The 11,712-nt window shown below is 43.3% G+C and overlaps 1 protein-coding gene across 2 annotated transcripts in view; it reads left to right on the top strand.

Moving 5' to 3' along the window:
• The first annotated feature begins 201 nt into the window (after positions 1 to 201).
• Positions 202 to 11,712, top strand: part of enpep (glutamyl aminopeptidase) — a 29,745-nt gene continuing 18,234 nt past the window's right edge. The window contains exons 1-5 of one of the 2 annotated variants that reach the window (XM_020699649.1): positions 202 to 1,055; positions 3,010 to 3,151; positions 5,759 to 5,893; positions 5,972 to 6,092; positions 7,990 to 8,144. In XM_020699649.1, coding sequence (XP_020555308.1) covers positions 409 to 1,055; positions 3,010 to 3,151; positions 5,759 to 5,893; positions 5,972 to 6,092; positions 7,990 to 8,144 — 1,200 coding nt within the window. In that variant the 5' untranslated portion in view covers positions 202 to 408. The remainder of the gene's footprint in view (positions 1,056 to 3,009; positions 3,152 to 5,758; positions 5,894 to 5,971; positions 6,093 to 7,989; positions 8,145 to 11,712) is intronic. The other variant, XM_004084237.3, reaches the window with a different exon arrangement.

The following is an 11,712-nucleotide window of genomic DNA, read 5'->3' as shown; positions in this document are numbered from 1 at the left end:
GATAAAAACGTTTCTCTTTCTTTTCCTAAATACACACTCCTACACAAGCACACATACTGACACACACACATGCATGTCGTCACGTGTTTTTACACTGTGTGGGTTTGAACTTTAGCTGTTGACTTGTGGGTAGATTGTTGATGTTTAACCTCAGGAGGCGTGTCAGCACCAGGGACAGAATAAATCTGAGCCGTCTTCTCTGTTTGGCAGGTTTCCTCTGCTCACCTCTCCTCCTCCTCTTCCTCCTCCTCTTCCTCCTTTTTCTTCTCTCCACCCTCCTGCCTCGCAGGCAAGCTCAGGCTCACCGCCAGACCAAATCCTGCAGAGCTGACTCCAGGTCAGCGTCCAAGCTCTTTAGCCCACAAGCCCCCGCTCTGTTCTGGGGAGCTTTCCTGAATAGAAGGCACCATGGTTGAATCGATGGTCTACGAGAAGCAGGAGCAGCGTCACTGCCTTCAAGGGAAGCACGTGGCCATCATCTGCGGGACTGTGGTAGCTTGTTCTTTGGTTTTGGGACTGGGGTTAGGCCTAGGCCTCAGGAGCCCCCCCTGCTCCACACTAGCCCCAACCACAACCAAACCAGCTCCAACAACAGCAACCATTGAGCCCCCTCCATCTGGGCGGGGGCCGTGTCTGCCTTCATCTGACTCCAGTGGGGACTGGAAGAACTTCCGCTTGCCGGACTACATAAAGCCGGTCCACTATGACCTGCACCTGGAGCCAGACCTGGACAAGGACACCTACACAGGAACTGTGCACATCCAGGTGGAGGTGAGCAGCCCCACCCGACACCTGTGGCTGCACATCAGGGAGACGTTTGTCAGCTCCATGCCCACTCTGAAGAGGCTGACCATTGAGGGGGGGCAGCAGGAGGTGGCTGTGAAGAGCTGCTTCGAGTACAAACCTGAACAATATGTGGTGGTGGAGGCAGCGGAGGAGCTGGCCCCCACCACGCCGGGACAGCCGTACCTGCTCAGTCTGGACTTCCAGGGCTGGCTCAACGGCTCTGTGGTGGGGTTCTACAGGGTGATCTACACCGAGGAGGGGGTCACCAAGTAAGACCTGAGATTTTCTGACACACGTCCACAAATCCCTGCCTCATGGGGGGGTTGGGCTCCTTCAAAACATAGAAACAGCAAATGGTCTATGAGGGGAGGGACTTCAGAACAATTGAAGATCCACATCGAAAGTTCAGATCAAATTTTATGTTAATTTACTTCATTTTTCCCTTTATAACTGAGGTTGTGTCAGGAAGTTACACAAAAATGTAAGACTTAAACAAATATGAACGTTTTTATGCTCCAGTTTAACCCAGAACCGTCCATGAAGGAAACTGTCTGGACTGTGTTTTGAAGATGGTCTAAATTAAGACACCAACAGATTGCGGTTGACAGTTTTCAACGCAGCCCTGTGGTTGCAAAAAGTAGTCTAAGTGTACTGCAAGTATACTTAGACTGTACTAAAAGTGAGGCAGTATGCACCTTTAGTATAGTATATATGTCTATATATTGTAAACCTAAAATGTTCCGGTTTAGTCTGAAATATTCAGTTTGTATACTTCCTAAACTTGGTTCAAGATCTATAGTTGCTGTAGTTATACTCAAGTATACGTAAAAAAATAAATTTCAAGTGTACAACCTTTTGCTGAGGGTGAGCTGGAGTTCCTCATCCAGTTTATCCAGAACATGCCTCAGCACTCCAGTCTAATGTTTCAGTTGAGATTTCCGCTTCCAGCTGTTTTACAGACTTCCTGCTATTTCCACACAACAGAGACTGACAGAGCAGCAATCTAAAGATTGTTTTTGATCCTTTCCTGATTCCTGACTGACAGATTGGGGTGGGGGGGTTGATATCTTGATTAGAAACTGAAACATTTTCTTTTAGTGGCTAATGCTGACACACAATTGTAACTTGTTGGGATTCTCCTCTACTTCTTTGCCTCTTTTTCAACAATTTACTTGTGTTGTTGGCATTAGTCTCTTCCTACTTAAAGGTTTTAGATCCGAGGTACTAAAAGTTAAAAACAAGGATGATGCTTTTTCCGAAAAACACTTTCTAAAAGTCATCAACCATCCCCCACATTTTCACAAGCCTCAGGCGTGACGCAGATTTTGTCATGATAAATTGATTGATCCACCCATTATACAAAAATGTCATGGCAACCCCACAAACTCTCAAGCTTAAAAATGTGCATGCATTAAGGAAACTACCGCACGAGATCTTTACATCACCCAGCCGAACAACTGCTCCAACATGCAGGGGTAGACTGACGTCAGGGACTGTACTGGATTTACTGCTCCAGAAGTTTCTAGAATCCATGACGGCGACTTCATCTACATCTCATCCTTTGGCCAGCTTCCTCCTGGAAAACAGGAAACCAAAGCCATTCCCATGGCTGCAATGGTTTTTCTGTGGTGACCTCCCAAATATGGTGGCCCACTTGGTTGGTCTGTGAGGTCATGGAGTTAGAGTCTATCCCAAGTTAAGCGCAATCATTTGTTCCGTAAACATTGCTAAGTAGATATGCAGAACTTAATTTCACGTGTTGATGTAGGACACATTTTATTGTTGCTTTGGAGTTCTGCATTTCTCAGAGGAGACATTCGTCCATACAGGGTTGTTTTCAATAAAAGTCGCAACTGAAGACAGATTGAACTCTTCCTGTTTTTGAGATGCTAATGTTTAGCCTCAACATGGCTCCAGATGGTTGATCTATTCCTCTGCCGATAAGTGAGATGTAGCCAAAAATGCTTCTGTCCTATAAATCACAAAAACCTTTGTCCAACTTTTCTTTGTGGTTTTTCAGCATTTCTGAGAAAACTGTTCCACAGAGAAAGTACAGCACAGTTGATGGCCACGGTCTGAAACAAAGTCTGTGTGTTTTAAAACAATTTATTTTAATTTTCATGACAGAAACAATGTGTACAGCAAACATGTGTCTTATCCTCTGTGGTTCACATGACTTTAAAGGTGATCTTTTTAAACAGTGGCAGTTTGTCTGATCACCAGGAAGATCGCTGCAACGGATCATGAACCAACAGATGCTCGAAAGTCTTTCCCCTGCTTTGATGAACCCAACAAGAAAGCCACCTACAACATCTCCATCACTCACCACAAAGACTACAGAGCTCTGTCCAACATGCCTCAGGAGGTGAAGTGCCGCCGTCTTTTCTGCGTCTGTGGTGTGGGGATGTTCGCAGAGCAGTCATAAAAGTATCACGCTAAAATTTGTATCCATCTGTTCATTCGTTTTCTGAACCCGCTAAAACCCCTTTGGGGTCACAGGGTTGCTGGAGCCTATCCTAGCTACCGTTGCGTGAAGGTGGGGTACATCCTGAGCAGGTCACCAGCCTGTTGCAGGAGCACACTCACTCACGTTCACACTATGGGGCAATTTAGACTCACTAAATAACCTATGCAGCAGGGGTGCTCATTAGGTCGCTCGCAATCGACCGTTGGATCTTCAAGGACATGAGGGTAGATCGCAGGCCAGCAAAGATAAATAACCACAAAAATATATATATATATACTACTAAAAAATCAGTCAGCAAATCAAAATCCTCACCGAGAAGTGGGACTTGATTGACATTTGGAACGGCCAATCGAACATAAACATACGTCACTGCACATGCGTGTTTTAGTACACTGAGCGCAAATTCTGTCTGTCATCAGAAAGTCGCTACTTGCCCCGCGGCACACCAAAGACCACCCCGGCCCACTGGAGTGTTTATTGAGGCCCGGATCGCCCTGCGTGCCTCCGCGGTTCCGGCCCGATGGATCCAAGCTCACTAAAGCAGCAGTGTTTTCCTGTAGCACGCGGTTCTGGAGCGCCGCCCACGGAGCCAGTAGCGCTTTAGAAATGCCATGGTGCCCCCACTGCTCTGTTTACAGCAGAGCATGAAATACAATATTCACTGCTTTCTGATTTTGTAATAAAACGCCCCATCTGTTTATACTAAAGTAAATCCTAAAATACATTTGTGTACTCTTACTGGGTAGTTTTTGAATTATCAGTACATAAACAATTTTATGTACTAATAGTTCATAATACTATGTGTATTAAACAGTATTTTAGTGTCAAAATACTATATATATATATACAGGTAGATCTTTAAGACATTGTCGTCTCAAAAGTAGCTCACATGCCAACGAAGTGTGGGCACCCCTGCTATGCAGCGTGTTTTTGGATGTTTTTGGACTGGGGGAGGGAACCGGAGTGCCTGGAAAAAACCCACAATCTAGGGCAGGGGTGTCAAACTCATTTTCACAGAGGGCCACATCAGCATAGTGTCTGTCCTCAAAGGGCTGGATATGACTTATACATTCAACTACATGTAATGAAAAATAAACGTAACTACTTCTTAATGTTAAACAATTAATTTATTAATTTATTATAACTTTTTAAAGTGACAATTACAGTTGCATAGAAACATATGTTTGCTTGTTCCTCTAGCATAAATCCTTTTACATTAGATTCTGACAGGTTAGGTTATATGGACAGTATTTAAGTCCTAATGTATAGTTGCCCAATCCGATACTTCAAGTCAAATTCCACCAAGATATGTATAAATACACACCAATTTTTATTTTTTATTTTAAGAAATGAAAAACTGTTATGCTCTCGGGGGCCACAAAGATGACATGGAGGTCCACATTTGGCCTCCGGGCCTTGAGGTTACACATGTGATCTAGGGCCTTCTCGCTATGAGGCAAGATCACTAACCACTGCGCCACCGTGCAGCCTGCTAATAGCTTCAAGATTTTCATCAGACGTTTTTAGTGAATGCGGGGCTCTTTTGAAGCTTCACTTCAGTCATCAACATCACTAACATCTTCTCAAGGTCTCAGGTTTCTCATGATCAGTCTGACTCTGCTGCTGCATTTAAACTTGGCAGATGTTATTCACTCCGCATAAAAACTGATGAAAATGCATTTTGGTCACACATAATGCCTGAGGCTAAGATGTGCATTGCTGCAATGCCCGCATGTAATTTAACCTCTTGAGACTTCAGGCTTTTGTTATTTCATAGTCACAGGTAATCAGAATTAAATACAGTGGTAAGAAAACCCAGAATATGGTTTTCTGGTATGTAGACATCAGGTCTCAAGAGGTTAACCCTAACCCCGCCCTAATTACACACAATTAGCCACTTTTGGGGAAATTTGAGTTTCTATCTTTAAATGCACCTGAAAAGTGAATGATAACCGGTAAGGATCTACTTTAAAACATGGTCCTTTTAATGTCTGATAAACTAACAAAACCAAATGAAACCGCCACTTATTTGGCTCCAGCAGCAAATTCTAGCTTTTAAAGAATCAAATCAGTCTAAAGCTTTCTCTTCTTTATGAAACCTTTAAGTACAGAAGAGAAAAATCAATTTATGAATGCTTGATGAATCTGTGGACTTAAATTATTTAAGACCTCATGACCAATTTAAATCTTTTGGGGGAAAATCTGGGTTTGATCTGTCAAAAGAGTAAACACAAGACTTTATGTTCGTACTATTGAACCTGTGTGTGTGGTTCAATCTGGATTTTGGTGGTTTCACATAGAATTTGGGAGAACGATTAGGATCAGAACTCTACAGATCTTGATGAGACTTGTCGTTAGCATGATTTTGTAAGTAATGAGCACAGATGGTCAGACAGGTTTCCTTTGCGTGTTAGTGCAGATCTGCAGCAGAGGCTGCATCGCTTACATTTCCTGAGTCTGAGTGACGAGAACATGAACTCATCTTTCTCTGCTCTGCCTCCTCAGGGTCAGCCAGAAGTTCTGCCCGGCAACAAACTGAAGACTTCTTTTCAGAAGTCCGTCCCCATGAGCACCTACTTGGTCTGCTTCGCTGTGCACCAGTTTGAATTTGTGGAAAAAATCTCCAAGAGAGGAATTCCTGTGCGTTTTCATCATCCCTTCATTCAAAAACGTTCTGCTCAGAGTCCCACATCTTACATGTGAACCTTTTCTTTGCAGCTGAGGATCTATGCGCAGCCGAGCCAGTTAGGAACCGCAGAGTTCGCCGCAAACACCACCAAGGTCATCTTTGACTACTTTGAGGAGTACTTCGACATGTTCTACTCCATCTCCAAACTGGGTATGGTCAGATAACAACATCGTAGGATCTACAGGGCCTCCTGCATGTAAACACATCGCCAGGTTGTTTCTGACAGCAGTTTTCTAAAGGAGATCCAATAAAATAAATCAGTCAAACATGTCAAGAGGATCCGGAAACATTGGCTATCTACTGAATTTGATTGAATGAAGTGAATTGAATTGAATCCTGCAACTTCTCAACAGTAGGATAACTTCCAGGCAGGTTTCAACTTGGATGACAAAAGTGTGACCTTTGACCTGAGGTCGGAGAGCATTCAGTCAAATAAGCAACTTTAGGACCTGGCAATTTGACTTCAATCACTAATATTTGTGACCCGTAGGACGCCTGGACAGTAGCTGCATTCAAGCGACTGTGTTGACTCGCGTTCAAGCAGCCACTTTCAATGAAAAGTCCCTGCAAACGCGCGTAGACCTGAATTTCCCAATGTAGGTAGCAGACGAGCGCTATTAAACAGTAAAAAACACAGAAAAAAAATCCCTCTCCCTGCCGCTCCCTGCGTGTCTGGTGTGAACACCCCCGGCTGAATACGCGTTCATGGAACTGCGCTTGACGCCCGAATGCAGCTTGAAAGGACCAGACTGCGTTCACAATTCTGCTTTCTCGCTGAGTCTTTGAGCAAAAATGTTGTCCCTCCCACAAACTCGATAACTCACCAAAATTGGCACCCATCTTGTTCCCGGTGAAAATGAATTTAAGGAAAAGTGAATGACACCCCCCACCCCCCCAAAAAGATGACAACACAGCAGGAGAAACCGTCAAAAAATGAATGGAAGAAAATAAATGGGGACAAAATCTCTTATGGGTTTAAAATTAAATAAATCTAAATCAAGTAACATGATCAAGTAAATTATTATGGGATGGCCACAGGATTCAGGGCTTGGTGTTCATTTTGTGGCATAGTGAGAAATGGGAAAAGTGGGAAGTGGGAAAAGAAACTTTTGCTCAAGCAATCTTCACAAACTTTTACACACATGCCACCAGATTAACTCTACAACCACTAAATGGAGTTTTGTTGACCTTTGACCTCAGGAAAAGGCCACCATCTTGAATTACATTTTAAAACGGCATGAGCATAGCGAGCTTGCAAGAGTGGTGGTCCCCTGTTGCTCGCTCATTTGTAACCGGATTATCCGAAATCATCATAGTTCATGCAGATTAAGTATCAAAAGTCCAAAATATGTGCAGATTATTTTCATCAGAAAATCATGAATCACGTTTTGGGGCAAGTGAAGTGATATAATTAGAGATCAATCACTTTAACCATGTTCAATAACTGATTGAGCAATTTTATCATCATAATTATGAGGTAATGCTGTAAAAAAATAAAGGTCCATATTCTGTCAATTGTCCAAGGTTGGTATTCCTTCTTTTGCTGATTGACAGCCGTCCTTTTGGATTTAACAGAGTTCCCTACGCTGTGATATCTGCAGACATTGTTTAAGGTCCGTGTCCTTCTCCAGCTGAAAGTTGAGGTCAAGTTGTCTGCAGGTCAGATTTCTTTGCTGAAAATCAGGGCCACTGTTGACTTTTAGAGATAAAGAGACGCCAGGCGCCTAAGAAATGTGATTAGAAAATATTAGCAACGTGGGTGTCAAAAGCTTTCATTTCAATCTGTTTTATGGAGTCTCTGCCCTCCTGACTTCCATGAGGAGTTTGAGCTGGGTCCCAATTTCTCGCCTTGACCCAGTGATTTTAAAATATATTGTTTGTTATAAATGTGAGACAATAAAACCCCCCACAAGGCTTTGGAAGCTTTTCTCCTTATTAACGCGACGTTGATTGTTTCTTTACTGTCATCTTAGCGGATTTTGAATTTTCATGTGCGAAAACATGCGAGCAACAGTCCTTCAGACCTTCGCTGTGCTCTCTGATCCAGATCAGATTGCCATTCCGGACTTTGGGACTGGTGCCATGGAGAACTGGGGTCTGGTCACCTACAGGGAGACCAACCTGCTGTATGACGACAGAGAGTCCTCATCCTCCAACAAGCAGCGAGTGGCCAGCGTCATTGCCCATGAATTGGTCCACCAGGTAAGTCTGACAGGCTCCAGCCTGTTTGCACAGCGGACACATAAACAGAATAGAGAAAGTGACGCTGTGGTCCAGAGTTTGTGCGGTTGACCTCTATTCGGAAGATTGCAGGTTTGGTTCCTCCCCATTTGACAAAGTGTCCTTGGGCAAAAAGCTGAACCCCACCTCTGGTGGTTATTGGTTGGTGCCAGTGTTCAGCAGCAGTGTGTGACTGTGTGTGTGCATGGATGAATGGGTCTGTGACTGTAAAGCGCTTCGAGGAAGGCAGTAAAGTCCTATACAAGTACACGCTGTTTCCATTTTCCCTATATTTTAGGGTACAAAAGAAAGGGAGTTTGAGGATGATGAAGAAGTAGAAAGGGGTAGAATCACAAAGCAACAAGTTGCTGGAAGTTTATCACTTTTTACTGTCAGATGTACATGTTAGTCAAAAGGGGCGGGGCTTGTCTGCACACACACACACTCAAATTCCATCACGCATACTATTTGTGCAAATGTGAGCAAACACCTGTGGTAAGTAGGGGTTAGTATTTGTGTTCTTCTGGGGTGGATAATGGAATTTAAAAAGAGGGGGAGTGCTCAGTCCCCCCCCCCCACACACACACACCAACACCACAGCCCCCCCAATCACTCAAATTAATTGTCCTGTGAGGTAGGAAGGCAGTTTGGGCACAGTTTACAGACTGACCGCCAAATAATTCAAACAACTATCCCCCCCCCCCCCCCCCCGGCCTAAAGTCTCCCTAGCCCAGGAGCCCCATGACAAGGGGAGATTGAACATCTTCTGCCCCAGAGTATCTGTCAAAGGTCCATGTGTGGTTTGTTTAAAAACTGAACAATTGTAATAATTACGATGATGTGAATCCATAGACATAAATCAGGAATCAGGAACCAGATCAGATCTTTACAGAAAGGAAATGATCAATGAGGATGCAGCAGATGATTCTGTTCAGCACGGTTCCTCAGCCTCCCCTTATGATAGATGTCCCTTGTGAAGTGGACATCCATCCATTCTGAATCTGCTGGATCCCTTTAGAAGTCATTGGCTGCTGGGGCCTATCCCAGCTACTGTTGGGTGAAGATGGGGTACACAGGTCGCCAGTCTGTCGCATTCCTTTGTTTGATTTCCTCCTGGGAACAGTAATGGATCATCTGGTCTGATCAAGAGCTGCTTTCCTCTGATGGTCTTCTTGGTGTGATGGGTGTTAAGGTTCACCTGAACTCTGATGTGGACGATGAACAGGACTCGCCGCTTTTCTTGTTCCTGCTTTGTCCTGACCAGAAATCATTTTAGAAAATAGCGACACCAAATGTGCAGCTTTAAAAACTCTGTGATTTTTTTTTTCAGGAAGTTTGGTGCATTTGAGTCTTTGGTTCTCTCCTAAGAGCGCCATGTTTGAACACAAACCCAGCCAGGTGGAAGGGGGGCTTTATCATCAATGAAACAGTTAAATAAAAGGCTTTCATGCAAAGTTTAAACATGTCTCTTGGAGTTTCGGGCTAAAACGACCCAAAGTCTTAAAAAATTCAGGCTGGAAAACTGTAATGCTTTTCCAAAGGGCTTTCTCTGCTTTGTGCTTTTGACTGGGACACAGAAACAAATCTCTCATATTTGTCTATTCTATTAGTCTATTAGTCTCCTTTAGCCTACTGTCATTTTACTGAACAAATTTTAGAATTTTACTGATTCTGGTGTTTTTGCATTGTTAAGGTCTGGTGTCCTTCAAAGTTCCACTAAGCAAATGCCATCAGCAGCAGATTTGGTTTCACAGGGAGTCTCCTATCTGCGTTGGCAATAAAACAGATATTTTTATCAAGAAGGGCAGGTTATCTGTGAGGAGATAACGGTGTCCAGTGATCTTCAGATAAGATGAGGAGATGAAGGGATCCAGCTGTTTACAGCAGCAGATTCCTGTGATTTTTTTAGAAGATTAATCTCACTGCTTTCTTAAAACATTCAATTACATCAACTGATATACATATTCCTGCAGGTGTTGAACCTGATTTAAAAGATACATGGCTATTGGATTCCTCTGTCTCAGCAGGGATCCAAACAGGATGAAAACAGGAGGACCGCACTTCTTTTTTCCTGAATGCTTTTTTCCCGTCTTAGCCTTAACCCTTGTGCTATCCTATTGGGTCAAGATGACCATTGACGTGTTCTCCCTACCATGACAAAGGTGGATAAAAGTGGAGAGGATTTCATGTAATCCATGGACACCAGTGAAGATCACAAATCATTGAAGCAAAAAGGTTCAGATGACCGGATGTTAAAGTGCCTAGGACAGCACAAGGGTTATTGACTCTGTAAATGTGTAATGCCCAGAGATCTTCCACAGCTGCAGCAAACAATAAAGAATTCTCTGCTCAAACCTGAGCAGAGTCCAGATCTATAAATGTTGAAGAACTTTATGAGGACAGCTTTACTGTTGCATAGTTTCTGAAGCTCACGTGTTGGAGCTTTGCCCTCCATAAAGTTTGATAGACTCTCCATAGTTTCAGGATTTATGGGCGGATTTTACTTCATGTGAAGCTTCTACACATGAAGCCTGACATGAACCCAAACAGGTGAGGGGATGACGTCACTCACCGTCAAGGGTGACACATGTTCTCCTATTCTGGTTCTGGTTCTAAGAGAACGTTGCAGACATTTGCTGTTTTGCGCCCCCACCTCCACTTCCCCACACACAAGGAGGAAAACGTTTTTGATTCACTGCTAATTTGTAGATTTGCTCACTTATGCTCCTGCTGGCTGGTCTCTGGTCCTAGACTTGGTTGTGGATCCTGCCTCTGGCTCGTCTCGTGTAACCAGCCGTACCTCCACTCATCTGGATGAAGCCCATCTGCTGGACTATTAAACATAAACATAATCTAAGATTTCTGGTTCCAGAGTCCTGGAAGAGGATCCCTCCTGAGGTTTCTTCTTTTTTTTCCTGGAATTATTTTTTTTGGGAGTTTTTCCATACTGAGTAGGAGGGTCTAAGGGCAGGGATGCCCAGTTTAGTTTGGTCTTCTTAGTTTAGTTTAGCCATTACCTATTGAATTCTACAACTTCATGTTTATTATTGAATCACCGGTATGAAGCCCATTGAGATGACTATTGTTGTAAATATTGGGCTATACAAATAAAATTCAAAATGGAATTAAAGAAATTGAGACGGGAGCGATAGAAAATCAAAAAGAAAATTAATAAATCAACTTTAAAGAATTTATATAAAGTTATTTGCATGTCATTGAGGGAACTAAATGTTTAAAGGTCCTATTTTGTGGCCAAACCCTTATTAGCAGCACAGACGTCAGACATTTCTTGTAGTTGATGTGCAGGTTTCTACACATATCAGGGGGAATTTTGGTCCACTCTTCCTTGTGAATGACGAGTAAATCATTTAGATTTAGTGGCTGACCCTTCACAACTCTGAGCTTTAGCTCTCTACATTGTTTTTCTACAGGATTGAGGTCCAGGGAATTAGGCCACTCCATGACCTTGATGTGCTTCTTCTTCTTGGGTGCTTTGGCTGTATGTTTTGGGTGATTATCCTCTCAAAAAGACCCATCCATGACTCATTTT

Source organism: Oryzias latipes, chromosome 22 (genome assembly GCF_002234675.1).
Source record: "Oryzias latipes chromosome 22, ASM223467v1".
Taxonomy (NCBI): domain Eukaryota; kingdom Metazoa; phylum Chordata; class Actinopteri; order Beloniformes; family Adrianichthyidae; genus Oryzias; species Oryzias latipes.
Note: the sequence above shows the minus strand (reverse complement) of the source record. Positions and strands in the feature narration are given on the sequence as shown.